General features: G+C 40.6%; 1 protein-coding gene across 1 annotated transcript in view; it reads right to left on the bottom strand.

Moving 5' to 3' along the window:
• The window catches only part of LOC130127159 (dynein axonemal heavy chain 17-like), a 30,710-nt gene that overhangs the window by 1,159 nt on the left and 10,959 nt on the right, over positions 1 to 18,592 (bottom strand). The window contains exons 26-76 of the mRNA XM_056296730.1: positions 18,361 to 18,487; positions 18,076 to 18,228; positions 17,747 to 17,872; positions 17,348 to 17,455; positions 17,108 to 17,239; positions 16,828 to 16,988; positions 16,258 to 16,414; positions 16,030 to 16,134; positions 15,760 to 15,917; positions 15,159 to 15,297; positions 14,788 to 15,015; positions 14,356 to 14,493; positions 14,133 to 14,265; positions 13,920 to 14,047; positions 13,691 to 13,839; positions 13,200 to 13,482; positions 12,915 to 13,088; positions 12,618 to 12,825; positions 12,281 to 12,446; positions 11,905 to 12,007; positions 11,654 to 11,801; positions 11,422 to 11,513; positions 11,131 to 11,292; positions 10,832 to 10,996; positions 10,487 to 10,678; positions 10,070 to 10,336; positions 9,741 to 9,902; positions 9,231 to 9,464; positions 8,091 to 8,255; positions 7,866 to 7,961; positions 7,569 to 7,786; positions 7,218 to 7,425; positions 5,794 to 5,909; positions 5,508 to 5,700; positions 5,183 to 5,418; positions 4,952 to 5,080; positions 4,579 to 4,783; positions 4,331 to 4,495; positions 3,751 to 3,891; positions 3,427 to 3,597; positions 3,214 to 3,336; positions 2,918 to 3,111; positions 2,407 to 2,555; positions 2,183 to 2,310; positions 1,865 to 2,092; positions 1,573 to 1,764; positions 1,237 to 1,416; positions 897 to 1,079; positions 624 to 806; positions 383 to 526; positions 12 to 237 (exon numbers count right to left, since the gene is read on the bottom strand). Coding sequence (XP_056152705.1) covers positions 12 to 237; positions 383 to 526; positions 624 to 806; positions 897 to 1,079; positions 1,237 to 1,416; positions 1,573 to 1,764; positions 1,865 to 2,092; positions 2,183 to 2,310; positions 2,407 to 2,555; positions 2,918 to 3,111; positions 3,214 to 3,336; positions 3,427 to 3,597; positions 3,751 to 3,891; positions 4,331 to 4,495; positions 4,579 to 4,783; positions 4,952 to 5,080; positions 5,183 to 5,418; positions 5,508 to 5,700; positions 5,794 to 5,909; positions 7,218 to 7,425; positions 7,569 to 7,786; positions 7,866 to 7,961; positions 8,091 to 8,255; positions 9,231 to 9,464; positions 9,741 to 9,902; positions 10,070 to 10,336; positions 10,487 to 10,678; positions 10,832 to 10,996; positions 11,131 to 11,292; positions 11,422 to 11,513; positions 11,654 to 11,801; positions 11,905 to 12,007; positions 12,281 to 12,446; positions 12,618 to 12,825; positions 12,915 to 13,088; positions 13,200 to 13,482; positions 13,691 to 13,839; positions 13,920 to 14,047; positions 14,133 to 14,265; positions 14,356 to 14,493; positions 14,788 to 15,015; positions 15,159 to 15,297; positions 15,760 to 15,917; positions 16,030 to 16,134; positions 16,258 to 16,414; positions 16,828 to 16,988; positions 17,108 to 17,239; positions 17,348 to 17,455; positions 17,747 to 17,872; positions 18,076 to 18,228; positions 18,361 to 18,487 — 8,471 coding nt within the window. The remainder of the gene's footprint in view (positions 1 to 11; positions 238 to 382; positions 527 to 623; positions 807 to 896; positions 1,080 to 1,236; positions 1,417 to 1,572; positions 1,765 to 1,864; positions 2,093 to 2,182; positions 2,311 to 2,406; positions 2,556 to 2,917; positions 3,112 to 3,213; positions 3,337 to 3,426; positions 3,598 to 3,750; positions 3,892 to 4,330; positions 4,496 to 4,578; positions 4,784 to 4,951; positions 5,081 to 5,182; positions 5,419 to 5,507; positions 5,701 to 5,793; positions 5,910 to 7,217; positions 7,426 to 7,568; positions 7,787 to 7,865; positions 7,962 to 8,090; positions 8,256 to 9,230; positions 9,465 to 9,740; positions 9,903 to 10,069; positions 10,337 to 10,486; positions 10,679 to 10,831; positions 10,997 to 11,130; positions 11,293 to 11,421; positions 11,514 to 11,653; positions 11,802 to 11,904; positions 12,008 to 12,280; positions 12,447 to 12,617; positions 12,826 to 12,914; positions 13,089 to 13,199; positions 13,483 to 13,690; positions 13,840 to 13,919; positions 14,048 to 14,132; positions 14,266 to 14,355; positions 14,494 to 14,787; positions 15,016 to 15,158; positions 15,298 to 15,759; positions 15,918 to 16,029; positions 16,135 to 16,257; positions 16,415 to 16,827; positions 16,989 to 17,107; positions 17,240 to 17,347; positions 17,456 to 17,746; positions 17,873 to 18,075; positions 18,229 to 18,360; positions 18,488 to 18,592) is intronic.

Genomic DNA, 18,592 nt, shown 5'->3' with positions numbered 1-18,592 from the left:
ATTAGCCTTACCTTCCATGAAGAGACCATAGATGATGGCTCCCTCCCTCGGTGGGCTGGTCAAGTCTTCTCGATTCTTCTTGGTCACCTCAACAGAGAGACTCATGTTGTCCAACGGCCATTTGTTCTTGCGTGCCATGGACTGCATGATGGCCATGAGAAAGGACTGGGGATTGAAAAGGCCAGCCAGCCACACTGCAGTGGGAAGTGGGAAGTCTGTAACCCATGCCTCCAACTCCTAAGGATGGAAAAGGAAAAACCCACTTTATCCTGTCCTCACTGATATTCTAGTCAGAATGTCCTTCTGATAAAAGAACACATGTAACACCTTAAAAGGGAAATCTAAGCACATGGTTATGGGTACAATTTGTATAGAGGTGTACCTGAATTCTGAGCAGTAGGTCTGCATACCAACCCCCCAACCCCTGTAGGGAGGGGTAAGCCACTTTGGTCCAAGATTCAGGCACAGTATCTAAAAACACAGCATTGGCCATCTCCTCCATATCCGTGGAAGTGGATAGCTCTCCCTGTAGTACAGATGATTGCTGATAAGTTAAAGTTCATAAACTTTAAAGTTATCAGCAATACTAAGTACAAAATGCATATATGTGCACACTCACACACCCTAAGTTCCATGTTGAGCTTTGTGAGAGAGCTTGACATCTTCATGAGGAGGATGTTCATTCTCTCACATTCCTGGAGAGCCACAGTGATGAAGGGTGTCCTCTCCTCCACCTTGGAGATGATCTGTGTCATATTGAAACCTTTAGGCAGTTTCTCCAAGATGTCCTCCAGTATGCCCTTTATCTACAACCAGAGTACACACAAGAAATTCAGACCATTTAGATTTCTGTTCGATACAGCAGTGGGCACAGTGAATGAGTTTAGCAGACGTACTTTCTCTTGGTGAGAGCCCCCATCTCTTACGGAAGCATCAAACTCTTTGGGCTGGATTTTCAAAATGGTGTAGAAAAGCCTCTCAGAGATGACAGTGAGAGAGTCAATCTCAGTGTTGGGATGAAGGCCATACAAATATGGGCTCTCTGCAGGAAGGAATTTATCTATGTGTGTGTGGTAGCCCTGTAACATAGAAGCATGTTTTTTAAATTAGAATAGATCTTTTCACTATATTTTGCACCTTCAATATGGTTCCCATCACTAAGGCTGCAGTTCATACAAATAAGAGACTGTAAAGAGTGGACGTGAAGCTGTGTGCTAGACTCTTGAAGTAACAGACCATGTAGTCAGAGCTGGGTGGGGAAAAAAACCCAGGTGCGAGCTGCAATTTCCCCTCCAGTATCTCTGGTCTGATGTACTCCTTTAGATATGTGCGGCACAGCTTCCTGTCCCAGTCATCACTAATATGACCACCATATGTGATCTCTCCAAACAGATACTGCAAGTCTTCCCATCGTACCTAAGAGAAGGAAGAAAAGAAAAACCACTGCCACCTTGGTACAAAATGAACACTCACAGGTGCCAAATAAATTTTTCATTTGATGTTACCTGTTGTTTTGTTTTTTGTCTGTTCTTACAATTTTGGTCTCAGTATATGTTGCTTTTCCATTATTACCTTAGAGTTGCCCTCCAAGTATTTGTAGAGCACATTAACAGAGATGATCAAATCTTCATTGTTAAAGGAATAGGAGCTGTTCCAGCCCTGAGCTCCAAACCTTTGCCTCTCCAATACCAGTGCATGGAAATAGCATAGTCCAAACAGAATTGCATTGAACTCCTTCTCCTTTGAGCTCATTTCAAATGTATCCTAAAAATGACAAGTAAAAAAAACCCCAAAACAATTTACTATCCTATTTGCATTCCATTGTAAGACATTTTGTTAAACAGAATACTATGAAATATGTAACCTGGTTGAAGAGGTACAAGGCCCTGTGTAATTTAGCACGCAGGCCTGTTGGGGGTTCATCAGTGATTTTGATGGCATTTTCCAACAAGCCCTGGGGGATCACATAGGACTTTGTTGTAGGTGATGGCTCAGCACTTATGAACACGCGGTAATCGTCATGGCTCCCAATGCTGTATTTCTCTACACACACTTCCAGGCTGTTCAGCCAAGAAGGCAGCAGGTGGATGTTCTGTGAGGAGAGCAAGTGACCTTGACAATAACCTATACTGACAGATAGGAGCCCAGAGAAAAATTGTTTCAGTGTCAGTATTGCAGGTACCTGCAAGAAAACCCAGTGGCCCTCTTTTGCTGCCAGGTCCAGAGCGGCCTTAGCCACCACTTCCTGGTCCTGACCCAGGGAAACATTGTGGAACTTCCCATTGTCAAATGTGAAGCCAAGTCTCTTGCCTAGAGGAGCAAGTCATTAGTCAAACATTGTTCCGAGTTTTCTAGTAGGTCTGTAAGTATCTGATCTGGTCTGAGAGATACTGCATTTGAACAAACCCAGAGCCTCAACATCTTTGAATGGGTCCACCCCAGGGGAAAGGATGAAGAAGATAGGGGTAGTAGAGCTGCTCTCAGCATAGGACACAGCAAAGTCAATACTCCTTTCTTCTATGTACTTAGTCCCCAGATTCTCCTCGACAAAGTTCCTGTAAGAGCAACAACAGTGTAGTTAACAGATAGATAGAAATTGTTTATTAACCACATGACCAAGGCCAGTGGAATTTGATTTTGGTACAATATGTAAAAACTCTGCAGCACGATACATACATGGACAGCAGCAGACACTTCACATAATATCACGAATCAATACAGTGATACAAAACATATTACACATAACCACATACAATAAGTGAATGGTACATATGCATACACATATGTATGCCAGTAGTGTGTGAGGAGGGGACAAGAGGGAGGAATTCAGAGTTCTAATAGCTAGGGGGGAAAAGCTGCTAGGGGGAAAAAGCTAATATTCAGTAGAATTGCATAGCTTTATCTCTATATATCCTACCTGACTGCATAGGACATTCGGTCAGGCCTCATACATCTCAAGATGCACAGTTTCTGCAGACCTTTCTTATTCTTCCAGTCCTGAGGGAATTTGTCCCTCTCAGGAGCCTCAGATTTCACAACCTTTTCCCAGCACATGGCTGATCCCTCAACGTCTCTGTCCAGGTTCTGAAAACCATCCATCTCAGACAAAGCCTTTGACAACCATGCAAGGAAACTTTTAATATCCCTGCAGCTATCAGTTTAAATATGACTATGACAACAATGTGTGCAACAGTGTGGAAGTGAATGCAGCACCTTGATGCCACCCCAGCACTGGTTGGTTAAGAAATCCACAGGAGAGCTGAGGCCAGCTTTGAAAGGAAAGCGAAGAAGAAAGTCCAGCTCAGTGGGATTAATCTCCTTCTTCAACAAAAAAGTCTAATCAGGATGAAGAAAAGAGTGTGAGCCAAAGCAACTTTTTGAAACATTTTCTTGAGAAAAAAATATCTGCTTTTGATATCCTCTGACCTGAAAAGCCACTTGTGTGATGAAGATGAGTTTGTCCCTCCCAAACAGACTGCGATTGGTGTACAAGAACAGTGAATAAGTTATCTCATCTATCAGGTTGTCCACACGCTGTTTCACATTCTCATCCGGCACCGTAAGCATGATAGCTGCTTCAAAAACAATGCTGAAAGCCTAAACACACACACACACACACACACACACACACACACACACACACACACACACACACACACACACACACACACAAAACATGAAAAAACAGATTCAAGAAAATCTTAATTTGAAGTACCTCATACAAGCATTTGTGATCATAGTTGTACTTACCTTGAGGGAGTATTGGTAAATGTTGTTGATCTTATTAAGGTCATTGAGGAGGAAGTAGAGTCGGGCAGCTTGGACAGCTACTGGTCTGTAACTCTCTCGAGCCTCATTGATCCTAGTCTCAGTTATTTTAGCATCTTGTATCTGATGAGTTAATAGAGTGTGACAAAGCTCGTCACTAACCATGGTTCTCTGACACAGAGACATGGATGATGATGGTAATTGAGGGTTCAACAGACATTTATCAAAAACAAAACAGATTAAAACACCAAAGATGAAAACCAAAGGTTAAAACAGCGAGACGTCTGCAGTCTTTTACATGGGAGAGTTACTGCCACAGAGACTGCAGCAACTCTCCCAATGTTAACAGACTCCTCTCCCTGGTGTCCAAATGTGAGTGTGTGCACATTTTTGCTGATCTGCACAAACACACACCACCACACTGAGGAATCAGCTTGTTATCTCACTCAAAGCAAATAAGGTTTGGATGGTGCTCTTTGGTCAGTAAATTAGCATAATTTATAGGAACATTCAATATACAATGCTTTAGACCTCTACTCCTACTTCAGGACAATGTCATCACCTTCTCTTCAATCTCTGTGACAGTGTACTTAGTAGTCTCCAGGTTCTCCACCACGGCCTCGTCTCCCAGAAGGTTCCCTGAGACAGCAGCCAGATGTACCAGCAGAGACTCCTCCAGCTGTTTTAGAACAATTTTAAAGTTGTTCTGTTGCATTGTTAGCTCTACCTGCATAGATAAAAATTGGCAGTTAGCAAATAATTTTAATTTAAGAACGCAAGCTACATGATGAATATCTTTCTTTACTTTACCTTACGCTCTTCCAGATCTGGTTGTTCCTTAGCAACCACAGTGGCCAGCAGCTGGTCCTCCAGGCGTTCACGTGTTACCAGGAAGTTTATAAGTGTGCACTGGGCCTGTATCTCTGGCTTGTAGTGGGGGTTGAAACATTTGGTGTGTAGGATCAAATGGAAGTTAGGGTGGAATTCAATCTCCTTATCATCTATCTGAATGTATCTGAAAGACACAGCAAGAGGAGGAACTTCAAAGTCTACAGAAACTCCTCACTGTAGTTACTGCGGCACATCTGATAGAGATGGCGCACCATAGGGCACAGGGGAAGGTGGTTGATGATCCAAGGTACAGTAGCTGATCTGAACATGCATAAAGATGTAGACGATTTACCTTCCCTTCTTTTTGACGGTGTTTCTCTCCAGTAGGGGTTTCAAAACTGGTTCTACTGCCTCACCACTGATGTTCTCTATGAGCAGCGTGTCTCCATTGGTAATGGCATTCTCTATGCTTTCCAGATACCTGTAAACAAAAATGCCAAGAACATTTCACATCAAATATGAGTTTATACTTGAATGGCAAAATATTTCAGAAGTTTCTGTATTTATCTTCAAGATAGCAGACCCCTTCTGTCCCAGGTGGATGACTTTAAGGTTGTCTTCATATTTGTTTTTGAGCCATTTGATTCCTTGCAGTTGGGAATCTACAATCAGTGGCCAGCAATTTGTGTTGCAGAGGATAGCAGCATTCTCTATGGACATGCGGTCGCTGGGCAAACCCTGGTTACTCCAGGTAGCAATTTCAGCATCATCAGTCAGCAACATCAGGGGATCGAGCCACTCTGTTATTGGTTGAGGAACCTGAAAAAAGTTGGATATCAAATAGTTATCTGCTCACATTTAGCTTAATTGTAAACAATAAGCAGTATCTAAACTATACAACTGTAGACCTTGAGCTCTTTGAGGTAAGGCAACCAGTATTTGTCCATCAGTTCAGTGCGATACTTCTTGGTGAAGTAGCCCATATAGCATACAAAGGCTGAAGTGAGCACTGCGTCCACAGCCAGGGTCTCCTTCTGAATCTTCAGCTGGGCTGTGGCCTCAAACCAGCGCACACTTTCAGAGGCTAAAGCCTCTAACAGCCTAAGGCAAAATACGACATGTCTTACATTGACTGTATCTTGTGAATGTGGTTGAGTTACCTGCGTACAATGTTTGTCCATCTTTGAACTATACCTGCTGGCCAAGGAGAGAGTCTGACTGGCGACATCTGCCTCTTGCTGACACCTCAGTTTTCTGGCTGTTGCTCTCACTAGCCCAGATGTCAGTTTGGCCAAGTTTGCATTCAGTTGCTAAAGACAAGAATTGAAAAGGTATCTTGAATCAAAATAAAATATCTGATCTCAAAATAAAACATGGGGCTCTATTTTTGTAAAACTGAGTGCAACTGCAGGCACAAGTGCAAGCGCATGTGTACATGGGTGTGTCCAATATAATTTTTGGTAATTTGTTGACCAGAGACCACGATGACCAACTGCATCCCTGGTGCAGTGCGGTGCAGTTGACAAATTAGTTGGATTAGGATACATAATAATCAAGTGGATTCAGGGCGGGCTTTGACTTGACCAATCAAATCAGCTCCTCTCAGTTGGTAAATGCACTGTGGCACAGCGTATTGTTATTTTCCTGATGGATGAAGAAGGAAGCCTATTAGAAGAGCTACACATTGCTCTTTGGTTAACTTAGATGAATGAAATTTGGCGGCGGTAAATTATTTCCCTGTACTGCCGCCATCTTCCAGCTATATACTCCATCCCTATAGTATAGATTGTGACAAAAAATATACAACATTTGAAGCAGCACACAATAAGATCTTGATTCAACAGCCTGGCTGACATAACTTACAAATTACCTTCAGTGTTCCCACATTGTGCACAAGCTTACAGAGACTGACAATGGACACAATAGTTTAGTCTAGGGCCTGACACTTGAGTGCATTTTCATGTCTAAATTTCATGACTCAGTGAAAAAATTCTCCCCTCCTGTTCCAATCATGGGATTGATAGTGAAATCGACTCCCATCCTAAGGGAATTCTGCAGGAATCCCGGGATTCAAGAGTCACAGAACTCCCAACCAGATGTCAGGCTCTATTATAGACAATCTGTATGAGTGGATACATCTGTCTGGATCAGGCAGACATTCACTTTGTCAAGTTAGGGTTGAATTTTCTGTGTGTCATAATGAGTGCAAACTGATTTGATTCGATTCACATCAAATTCAACAACCAAATATCAAAGATTTTTCTGATTAACTTATTGAGAATGTTGCATGCAATTAGTTGTTGCTAATGAGTTAATGATTTACTTCAGTGGGGTGAAATTGCCTGAGACGGCAGCCAAAATGGACACCAAAATTGTATTGCACCGCCAGCTGTGCCACCCCACCCATCTCCATGCAGGTGGGTAACTTTCAAGTTGTGAAATTATCAAACAGACGCAGACAGGAAAGATTTACCTTGAGCTTGAGAAACTGTCAATCACCCTGTGTTTGTGTTTCCACCAGCTCTGTGCCAGCACAAAAATAGAGCCCATGGGCTTGTCCCTTAGGGTTATATGAGAAATAATTATGGTAGACATGAGATATGAGTGGTAGGGCTCACTTTTATCCTGGCTGTTATAACAGAGAGTCTTCCCTGAGCAGCAGTCAGCTCAGTGTTGGCCTGAGAGAAGGCCTGTCTTTGGCACTCTGCATGAGAGTATAGCTCGTAGAACTTCACAATGTTGAGACACCATGAGCACAAGCTAGAAGCTGCAATGGACTTGGAGTAGATAGAGTGTGGCTCAAATGTTGGGTTGTCTTTAAATGGTCTGTGCAATAAACAAGGTGAAAGAGAAACTTAAGGATCACAGGCTCTATGCATAGAAGCACTCTAGGTAATGATTTAAAAAAAAGTATTATTACATCAATATTCTTTTGTTAACATGAAAAATCTAAAGAGTGTCAGTCTCACTGGACATTCTTGATACAGGATTCAGGGATCTTCTCCTTTTTGTAGTTATTGAGGCTATCCAAAAAGACATCTACTTTAGCCATCATGTTCTTGGTAGCCCTCCAGCTCTTGTCTTTAGGGATCTTTCCTGAGGGTGCCAGTAGGATCATCACAGCAGCCATTACATTAACAACAGGCTCTGGGGGAGAGGCCAAGGACTTCAACTCTGTCACATTGTTCTACAAGAAGAAAAAAGTAAATAAAAAGACAAAGAGGACACTCATCTCAGCTTCAGTAAATGAAATATATATCAATAACCTTGTTTAGAGTTTTCACAGCTTCCTGAGCAGCAAGCCAGAATTGCTCTGCTTTGTCCAAGTTTTCCTCATAGGATAGTTGTTTTTCTAACACGTTCTGCAAAAAGTCAAACAGACAACACTTAATGTGGGTTGCAACATCTGACTATAAGGTTACTAATACAGATTATAAAGCCTGTGCATACACAGACAACTGAATCGTACATTAACACAGCTTGTCACATACCTTGGTGATGACTTGTACTTTGAGCTCCTCCTTATTGGCAATGACCTGCTCCTTGGAGACCTTTTCAGTTTCCACGCCAATGACCTCAATAAGTTTGTCAGCATCCTCATTCTTCTGCCGTAATTCCTCTTTTTGAGCTGCCTGTGTATCTTTTATATCATTTACCTGAAGGACAAGAACATACAAGGGATCAAGGTTCAGAACAGTCAATTTACTTTACATTTAAAAGATAATTCAATTTTTTTTACAAACTGACTTATTTTTGAAGTTTTTTTTGTCATTGTGCATATTGGTTATATTTTTCTCACCAGCTTCATTGTAGAGATTTTAGATACCAGACCAACACTAAAACAGCATCTTATTGGACATCAGAACACAAGAGCCAGACATATTTCTACAAACCCAATTATCTAAACCATGTAGTTGGAAATGAAAACAAAAGTGCAAGTTAAAAGTTATTACCTAAAATGTCCAATATTTTCAAAAATGATCCATCAAATTGCTGAGCTACTTCCTGGTTCAACTTGCATGAATCCTATCGTCAGCAAACTACCGGGCCAACGCAACTGCGAAATCATAGATAATGGGAAATCATGAACACAGTCTAACTGAGACACTAGGGTTTTTCTGTCATTGTTATTGAAAGGACAGGTTTAAGGCTTGTGTTTTGATTCCCTGTAAGATGCCATTGTAAAACTGTCCAGCGTGTCCAAAATCTCAAAAATGAAGCTGGTGAGTAAAATGATATCATAACCAATATACACTATGGCAAAAACTGCAAAGATATAACCCAAATTGTAAAAAAAAACCCAAACACAACAACAACAACAGAATAATCCTTCTGGTTGATTTTCAAATAATACATTTTAAGTTTGTTTTTGTTTTTTTGCTATCCATGTTAAACTGTATGGCGTCATAACCCCCTATTTTGGAATTGTAATCTAATAACCAAAACAGGAGTATAGCCCAAGCCTTGGCCAAATACGTAGGTTAAAATCATGCTTACTGAAGGCTTCAAATCCTAACTTGAGACACCAAGTAAACACATCTGCAGTAAACTGCAAGGTCCATTCTGTCAGCAAGTCCCTACTTAACTCAAAAAGAACGGCTTCTAAGCAATTCTCACCTCATTTTTCTCACCTGTTCAGAGGTGCTCCTCAGATTTGTGAGTCCATTCTCCAGATGCTCAATCTTAGAAAGCAGCTGAATCCTTTTGACAGCCAGCAGCTTCTGATAAAGTTTGATGTGCTTCAAAAAGGTTTTGAGTGTTGCATAGTTATAGCGTCCGTCAGACAACAAGTAGGACTTCGACATTTCATTCACTGTTTTATGAACAAAGGCCATAAACTGGCTGAGAGAGTCCTTCATCACTGGCTGAAAGGATAGAGGAAGCCTTTCAATATTTCTCATCTCAAAGTAAAGTAAATAGAAGTCATACTAAAGAGAAAAAAAACAATCTTGGGCTCTTCAACATCTTTACCTTGATTTTTTTTTTGTACTGTCCTTGGTAAATATTTAATTAAAAGTTTAGTGTGCCAAAGGCTTTTTGATAAATTTTGAATTGTGCAATTTCCTAACAAACAGCATTACATTCAAGGCTTAGTTTGACTGACTCCCATTCCTTTTTTTAAGATGTATCTCAGAATTTACCGTGATGCCCTTTGTTTCACTGAGGAAGTGTTTGCTGACAGAGACTAGTGCCTCTTCTGGCCACTCATGGAACCAGTCAATGGAAGTGCAGTTGACCAGAGCAGGGAATTTGTGGGTCCTCACCCTCAATGTGGAACCCACAGGAGAGAAACAGAGGATAACCTAGCAGAAATTACCTTTCATCACACACAAAGCCTTCTAAGTGCAGGGAAAGAAGGCAAAGTGCTAAACTTTTTTTTAAACGACTGTCACATACAATCTTGGTATTTAAGACAGAAACCAGTCTAAAAGGACAATTTAGTGGAGCAGGGTTAAGTAAATCATATAACCTTGAGCTGTTTTCTGACTTTGTCAGTGAATAACTTCCAACAGTTCTCCCTTGAATCAAGCAGACCAAACTGTTTGACCTCCTTCCTCATGGCTCCCATAATATTCTTCACCTCATCATCCTTGAACAGGTCTGAAATCTCCCCTGATGCCAGCAAATCATTAATTGGTGCCAAGAACCCCTCCTCAACCACCTGAGAGTCTGCCATTAGGAAGACTGAGCCTATGTTCCTCAAACCAGCCTTCATACACTGGGCTGCCAGGTCCAACTGCACAAGAGGGGAGGACAAAATGACAAAATAGATAAAAGCGCTTCAGGTAGAAAGAAAATATCCACAAGAGTGAGTGTGCTGATCAAGAATAATGGATAAAAAAAGGTTTGAAAATGGATAGGGAAAAACGATGAACGTCATGTGAACCTTAAGATCTGGTACACCGTAGTTTTTTCTCAGTGGAATCTGGAACACCTCTAGGTTGGAGATTGTGGCAGCGAGACAAGAGAGGGACTGCTTGCCAGTTCCACTCACCCCCATGAGGAGGGCGTTACCATATGGAGACTCCAGGATACGGTTTATGCGACAGATATGTGACATGGCATCTTCGAATAACACCTGCTCAGATTGCAGTTTACTTAATGAAAAGCTGTTTCATTTGTCACACTTCAATAATCACAAATATAGAAGAAAAAAACCCCCATACTATGACACATTCTGTGTTATAATTAATCTAATGCATTTTCACTAGCTGGGTGCTGGAAAACTTACCAAGTTCATGGCAGCATTTACTTTATTGTAAGCATCAAGGGCTTCTAATAACAGCTTATTAAGAGCTCCCCAGTTTTCAACAGGGAGGTATTTGGTCTCTCCAATGCCTTGGGAGAAATGACAGTAGATGTTGGGCTTCTTCAACAGGTACCCATGATCCAAATCCTCAGGAAAAGACACAAGGAAAGGGAGAGGATGAAAAGAAAGCAAACATTTAATTCTACTTTTATCCATATGAGCAGTAAAGGCCAGTAATACTTCTACAACTTCCTTTTTCAAATGTCAGTATTTTCTTCTACCCCAAAGCACTTGTTGCAGATTTCTCGCCGGATATTTGAGAAATTCTCCATGTCCACTTCATCGACCAATTTGTCTCCATAGACACGGTCACATTCATGAAGCCAGAGACGCACCAGATTTGCAGGAGATTTTGCGCAATCTGGTACTGACAACAGAAGGCCCTGCTTACAGAGAAGAGATCTCATGGTGGATTACGATACCTTTGAGAAGAAATAACATACTTTTCCAAATTAAACATTCCCCAACAACAACAAATGTATACATTCTTGATGTGATAGAACAAGCCATACTTGGAATATTTTAGATAAATCTCTGAGGTTGTAGACATAATGAAACTTCACCACTGTGGGAAAGAACGTGGTGGATATCTTCTGATGGAAGACTGTTTAAATGGAAACAACAATATATCAGAAACCTCTACTGTGCATATAATTCAATTTTTGGGGATTACTTCATTAAAGGAAAACATATGAGAAATTTATATCATGTCATAAGAAAGGTTTAACACATTTAGGGTCTCACTGAGTGCAGAGTTGACAAGTATGGAGGAAAACTTTTTAACAGCCGGGACAAATCTGTTGATTTCCAAATGTTGGGAGAGGATGGAGTTATAGATGCTGTGAAGGGCATCGTGGCCAGGAAAACACACGGTAAACACTGCAAAGTGTCTCTGAAAGAAATACAAAAGAGAAAAAGATGAGAACAGCCTTACAAAAAGGACTTCAGTTAATGTTTTCAGTTCCCTCTCAGTTCGTACCCATTCTGTTCCCCACCTGAAGTCGAGGATCAACAGTGAAGCTGCCCGCTGAGGGGTTCATGCAGGCCACATACTGGCAGTTTTGAATGTCTTTCACAGAGAGTTTGGTTCTGTCATACCTGTAAAACGTGCAAAGACAACGTATCTTTTTTATACAGACTGGGTGGGCACCTGAGGTTTACATACAAATGAAAAAAACAATAAGCTGAAAAACAGAACAGAAGCACATTTCAAACTGCTTATATGTTTTGGAAGTTGGTTTTCAGTCATTTTAAAGTTTTGAACAGGTTATGACAAACAGATGACTGCACTTTTTAAATGGTCAACAATTAGCATCACTGTCAGTCTGACCAAAAAGAGAAGGCACAATGGTTTAGTATTATTGGATATACCAGTGCCCATGATCCAAATGCTGGCGAATGAGTGCATGTGGCGCCACAGTGAAGTACTTGTCCATCTCTGGCGTGTTAAGGTCATCAATGAAGTAAACTAATTTCTTGTTTCCTGGTGGACCATATTTTCTACCAGGCTTCCTCTCAAGGGGTTTCTCCAAAATGGCTAAAGACAGAGAATATGAAGAGGGCTTACTCATGGCCAAAGGCACTGAACACCCTCTGTAGACATTGAAATTGTTTTACAAAACCTTGTTTGTTTGGTTATCATGACCATAAAACTAATTGAGGACATCTAATCTTTCCATTCGAATAACATGGCATTAGACTCTCATACCTTGTAGCATTGCAGTAGTAGTGCTGAAGTTGAATTGGACTAACTGAACCAAGTATTGGTCAGTATTGAGGCTCCTCAATTTATCTCCCATTAGCATTGTCTTCCCGGTGCCTGCACTGCCAACCAACATAACTGGCCGCTTATGATCTATTAGCATATCCATGAAGTAGTGGATCCGAATAGTTTCAGCTGTATGCACTACAAAATCCTAAAAACACAGCCAAGTCATGAATACTCTAAAAAGCTTAAAGAAATCACACTTAAGCTTTCAGAGGACAGTTAGACTTAAGAGCAGACCTGTAGCGGAAGGTCTGGGTCAAGCACAAATTTTGGCACTTTTTCTGTCCAGGGAAGAAATTTCTTGGTCACAGTATCAATGTAGAAGTCAAATACAGTCCCACTTGATGGAAACCTTACGGCCTTGAACTTATTCACCCACCAATTGCTGAACTCCAAACGGTAATCTGTCAACTAAGAATCAAAGAGAAAGATCAAGTGGAACAGTTTAGGACTGAACAGAAAAGGGTGACTATCAGCATTGATATTCTAAAATCTAAAGTTTTAAATAAAATTTCTAAATACCTGGTCCTGAAACATTGCTCCCCCAAAGACCCAGACACAGGCAAACACCAAGTAGAGCTCATAGAGTTCTTTAGATGACTCCGGAGGTGTGTTCTCCGGCACCAGCAGACACTCCATCAGATACAGGAGGGTCTGGATCAATGTTGCTTCGGGGATGGTTGTGATTTTCTTAAAACTTGACTTTACTTTCTCCAGACAAGCAGGAAGGTACTTCTCAAACAGGATGGAAAGGTTGGCTTTCTCTGACTTAACATCTCGCTTTTCAATCCAACTTGTCACCACCCTGCCACCGGACAGAAGAGGGACGGAATACATCATGTATTATTCGCCTTTTTAATATGCTGTAAGACAGAGTTTACGCAGACTTACAAGATCTTGTAGAAAACAATAAATTCAAATGGGTGTTCATATCCAAGACAAACACTGTATAGTCACAGTTAAACAGTTAAAAGAAAGATCTGTAATAGTGGGTTTGCATTATTGGAACTGACGGGTTCCAGCCAAGATCAGTAGGGCTGATGATCAAAATACCAGCCCGCGAAACCGTGGCTGGGGTGGCCACCATCAAGTCTTTAGTCTCAAACACCAGTCGCATGGTGGGGTTAAGAGGTATTCGCTCACTATTGGCCAAGGTCAACACCTAGAAACCAAAAGATACTGATGAGAATCGGTTTTTGCTCCACACTCATCTTCACTAAAGATTTTTATCGAGGTTTAAACCTTATTATCATCCATGACAGAATTGAGGGATTCAGTCCACATGGGGTCAATATCTCCATCCAATATGATCCACTTAGGACTATCATTGCTTATTTTTGCCAGGTCCCTCATCAGACAAGAGAATAGCCCTGAAACAACATACATATAACTGCAAATATAATGTTTAATCTAGAGAGGCTATAATAAAGTCCTGTTGTAAGTATGTATACCAACCATCCTTCCACTCCTTGGTGTCAGGGTTGAAGATACCAAATAGCTCATCACAGGTCACAGCCTTGGGGTCAAGATCCACCACCACTGGCTCCCTCTTCATGTTCTGGTAGGTTTTACTTAGTGACTTTAAGACCTGTAAAGATGATTAGTTTGAAACCTCTGGCCTTTACAGAACATTGTTACTCTGTACAAGTAAAAAAAAAAACAATAATTTTTTAATCACCTTTGACTTGCCAGTGCCAGCATCACCAATGATGAAGACAGAGTGTCGAATGGCCAGCAACTCCTCAAGCTGAACCACCTTCAAGATAAAGCTCTCCTCTGCCTGCAGTTTCAGGTCTACGACTGACTGCTTCACAACCTGCAAGACACATATATAGTCATAATTTGGTACCTTTAATGCTAATTCATTGTATTATTTCTTCACTGCAGCAGGGTGAAGGTGTTGACTGCCTGTCAACTGAAGGACCACAAGTTATAGTCCTGATATGGGCTAGCATCCAAAATGCTGAAGTTTTTTCAGAGAATGTATGGCCATCTTTAAGTGTGTGAATCTGTAGTTAAACTTGCACTCTTTAACTCCCAGTGGAAGTGGGCAAGCACAAAGGTAATATCAAAAAATAATAATTATTATTATAATGAGACACCATCTGACCGCTTCAAACTCCATGTCTCTCATCTTGGGGACATCCGGGGCAGGGAAGAGGTCTCCTATCAATCCCATGAATACAGGCATGTCATCCAGGACCATCTTCGGGGTGTTGAAGTCTCTAAGAGCTCTCATTAGAACCTGATTTTCTGGTTGACTATGATCTTTTCTCTTTAAAGAACCTGCCACCACTAAAACAGACTTGATAGCTCGCAAACCCCAATCATAATGGCCCTGTAAATAAGCACACATGCAGGAACCCATGCAAACAAACAAAAGATTTATTGCAATATATTTGATTAATCATTAACAAAAATGAATGTTTGAGTCTACGGAGTAGACACACTATGGATGGCCATGCTGCACGCAATTCTTACCCGTTTGGAGAGCAATTCTTTACACATTGTGTAAAGGGTAATGAACTTCCTGGCCAGGACCCGAACACCAGTGAAGCCCTCTCCCAGCAACATAATCTCACAAATCAACCCACTGTCTGGTACCACCATAGCACATGGTCTGTAGGTAAGTGACAAAATAAGCTTTCAGAAAGGAACAGAGTGACGTAACAAAACATGTTGACAAAAGATTACTTTCATTTAGAGGATTGCACCTTTTTAACCCTCCTACACCCAGTGTTTTGTCATCTACTATATGTTCCTGTAACTTGCCATTTAATTACTTATTTGTTGTATTCATTTTTTTGTTTGTTTTTGCTTTATGCCTTCCTATCATGCTTGTATTGTCATCTTTTAAATTTGTTCTGCCGATCTTTCACTCTATAAAGTATTCTTGAGCCCTGGAAAAGCGCTATACAAAGTAATTTGTCATTATTAAGATGAAAAGAGGGAGGAATGATAAGAAAGGTGAAATCAAAACTAGCCCGACAAAGTTGATTGAAATTCAAATCACATCAACATCAACATATATACCACAATTACCAGGCCCTAAATAGTATTGTGGAAATGTTGTAAGTGGAACCTGAAAAGAGCTTTGAGATTCTCAGGCAATTCAGCTCGTCCAGTGTAGCCAGGGTTCATTGTGATAAAAGCACCCACCGAAGGTATTAGCTTCATCATCTCACCCAGAAAGGTAAAAATTGCCTTTTTTTCTCTGATACCATCCTGAATGCTCTTCACCTAAACAGAGATGGAGGCAGCCTTAGCATTTGGGAAATTGTTAGGCTAAAGTGTGGGAATGTCTTCAGATAAACAGTTTTTATACAGGTTTCAGCCATCAAACATATTTTACCTGCACAGCAATAACTGACAACACTCCAGCAGAGATGCGCTCAAACTGGTCAAAGCAGCCCCAGGTCCCAGTCTGAGCTAAACCTTTACAGACGTTTCCAAAATACTGTAACAAAAAAGATCAATTAAAAGGTGGATCAGACTGACAAACATACAGTCCTAGCCTTGCCTTGATGTATTCTGGTAACTCTGAATTCAAATCTTGGAATAAACAAAAAATGGAACTCACCTTGCTGTCCATCTGCTCAGAACAGCTGAATGCATAGACCATTATGCCAAGGGCTTTACCAAGATCCTTGACTGTCTCTGTCTTCCCAGTACCGGCAGGCCCACTCATGGCTCCACCCATGACGTGATGGAGTGACTGTGACAGTGTGATATAACACCTGTAGGAAAGAGTGGATAATACTTGAGAACATCTCATACCGCATCTCCTTCAAAATCATCTTAAAAGATGGTAATAATAACTAAAAGGTCTATTTACTGTGTGTAGTTGCAATAAAGATGTAATATGTACAAGGTAAAGCTAAGTAACACCATCAACCCCACCACTGTAACGTAAGGGATGAACATTGCATTTAATTCCATTGTTATGAAATTTACTTCTGGTTGCTAAAAGCATAATGATGATTCTAGCAAGAGTTGCAGAAATGCACAATCTGTCTCTCGTACTAATATAGTTGACTACAACAGGTGAATTGTGCTGAATGTTTGCCACAACTGGCAAAACCCAAATCTGTTTCCCTTCTGTTTGTTTTCACTAAGGAGAAAAACATTTGCAGAGCATGAAGCAAATAACCTTTCAGTGAGAGGTGTGACAACCAAACGCGGGGTGTTGCCCAAGTACTCATAGGAGTATCTGAATTGAGCATCGCAGATATTTGCAAAGCAGTGTTTTGTGCCATCATCCCATCTGTGTCTCAGCTGTGATTGCCACATGAATGCCTGGCCATTATTAATCTGTACACAAAGGAAAAACAGCTTAAGATATTGCCTGCCCTCTCACTTTATACTCTCAATGACAAGCATGGTTTTGTTCCATTCTAACTGTGGTAATAACTACTAGTCAATAAGCCTGCCTTTTCAGAAATGAGTTTGGCCACTACGTCTCGAGCATGGACATCAAGGGTACAGATAGTCATGAGCTTCTGGCGCTCTCCTTTGGTGAGTTCTCCATTCAGCAATTTGACAAGTGCATTGAACCGGAAAACCTGGAGGCACCACATGTCAGAGGTCAGACTTAAAAATCAATACTCAAAGTACAAAGTGGGTATTTTCAACACAGAAAATGCAGAATAGACTCATTTAAAATAGTCTACCTGTTCATCAAAATAGACCTTGATTGCATTTTCATACCCCTCCTCAAGTCTACGAAAAGCAATTCCAACTTCGGTGGTACACCAGATCTGAGTAGTTACTAGGGCAATCTGTGAAAGGTTAAAGTTTTATTTTACTACCATGCAGCCATGCTAGTATAGTTCATTAATTTCACTCTGACATTTATAACACATGACAAACTTCAGTGCAACAGTGAAAGTAAACACAATGGATAGACATCACAAAAAACTACAATTACAAAGTAAACATAATCGATAGACGTCACAAAACAAACTACAATTACATTAACATAACATTTTTTACATTTCAAACAGCAGTGAAAGCAGTCTCTGTAAATTAGAGTCCAAGATGAAACTTGACTATATTTATAAAGCAGGGACCTGTGCTGGGTAGTCAAACAGCCACTGTTCTCTGGGCTTTTCCTCATAGGCTATGACAGCCTCTTCAAAATGTGTCCTCACTGTGGCACACATTTGCTTAAGGACTGCGTTCAGCCATTGTTCCACCTGCAAAGTAAAGAGAAGACAAACACAAAATTTGTCTAAAGGTTTTTTTTTAAATAATGAGGAATTTATTATCAGTCATTTCTTCTGAGTGTGTATGACTTTTTTTGTTAAACATAGATTATAATAGCTATAAATAAATATTAAGTGAATTAAAAAAAAAACTGAAAAAATGCATTTGGAGGAAAATATTTGCAGAAGCCCACCTGTCCTGAGCAGCTGCAGTTCTCTTTAAAGTTCATATACTCCTTTTCACTACTGAACATACCCAAAGCTGTATTTGTGGGTTTACCATTTTCATCCATAATGAACTTGAGGTTAGCTAAGCTGTCAAACAACTTGGGTAGGTGTTTGCTGACCTACAAAAAGAGGAAAAAGAGACTGTAAACTATGAAGAAAAAAAAAACTGAGCATGCTTATATACATTATGTAAAATGAAAGTACATTATGTAAAACGAAACTGCAGAGTGGGCCTAAATTGCAATATTTACCACCACAGGATTGTTTCCATTGGATAGAATGTCTAGAAGGTCAGCAGAGGAAACAAAGTAGAATCTGGGGAAGACCGTTCGCTTGTTTTCCAGATACCCAGCCAAAGCATTCTCACACATATCCAGCCTGTGTGGTGGAAAAAAAACAGGCTAGCATCTGTGATGTGACAATGTCATTCAGTCATTTGAACTAAAGAAATTAATGGATTTCATTTGAACTAAAGAAATGAAT

Source organism: Lampris incognitus, chromosome 17 (genome assembly GCF_029633865.1).
Source record: "Lampris incognitus isolate fLamInc1 chromosome 17, fLamInc1.hap2, whole genome shotgun sequence".
NCBI classification, from domain to species: domain Eukaryota; kingdom Metazoa; phylum Chordata; class Actinopteri; order Lampriformes; family Lampridae; genus Lampris; species Lampris incognitus.
The sequence above is the reverse complement of the archived record's forward strand: the minus strand, read 5'-3'. Positions and strand labels throughout refer to the sequence as shown.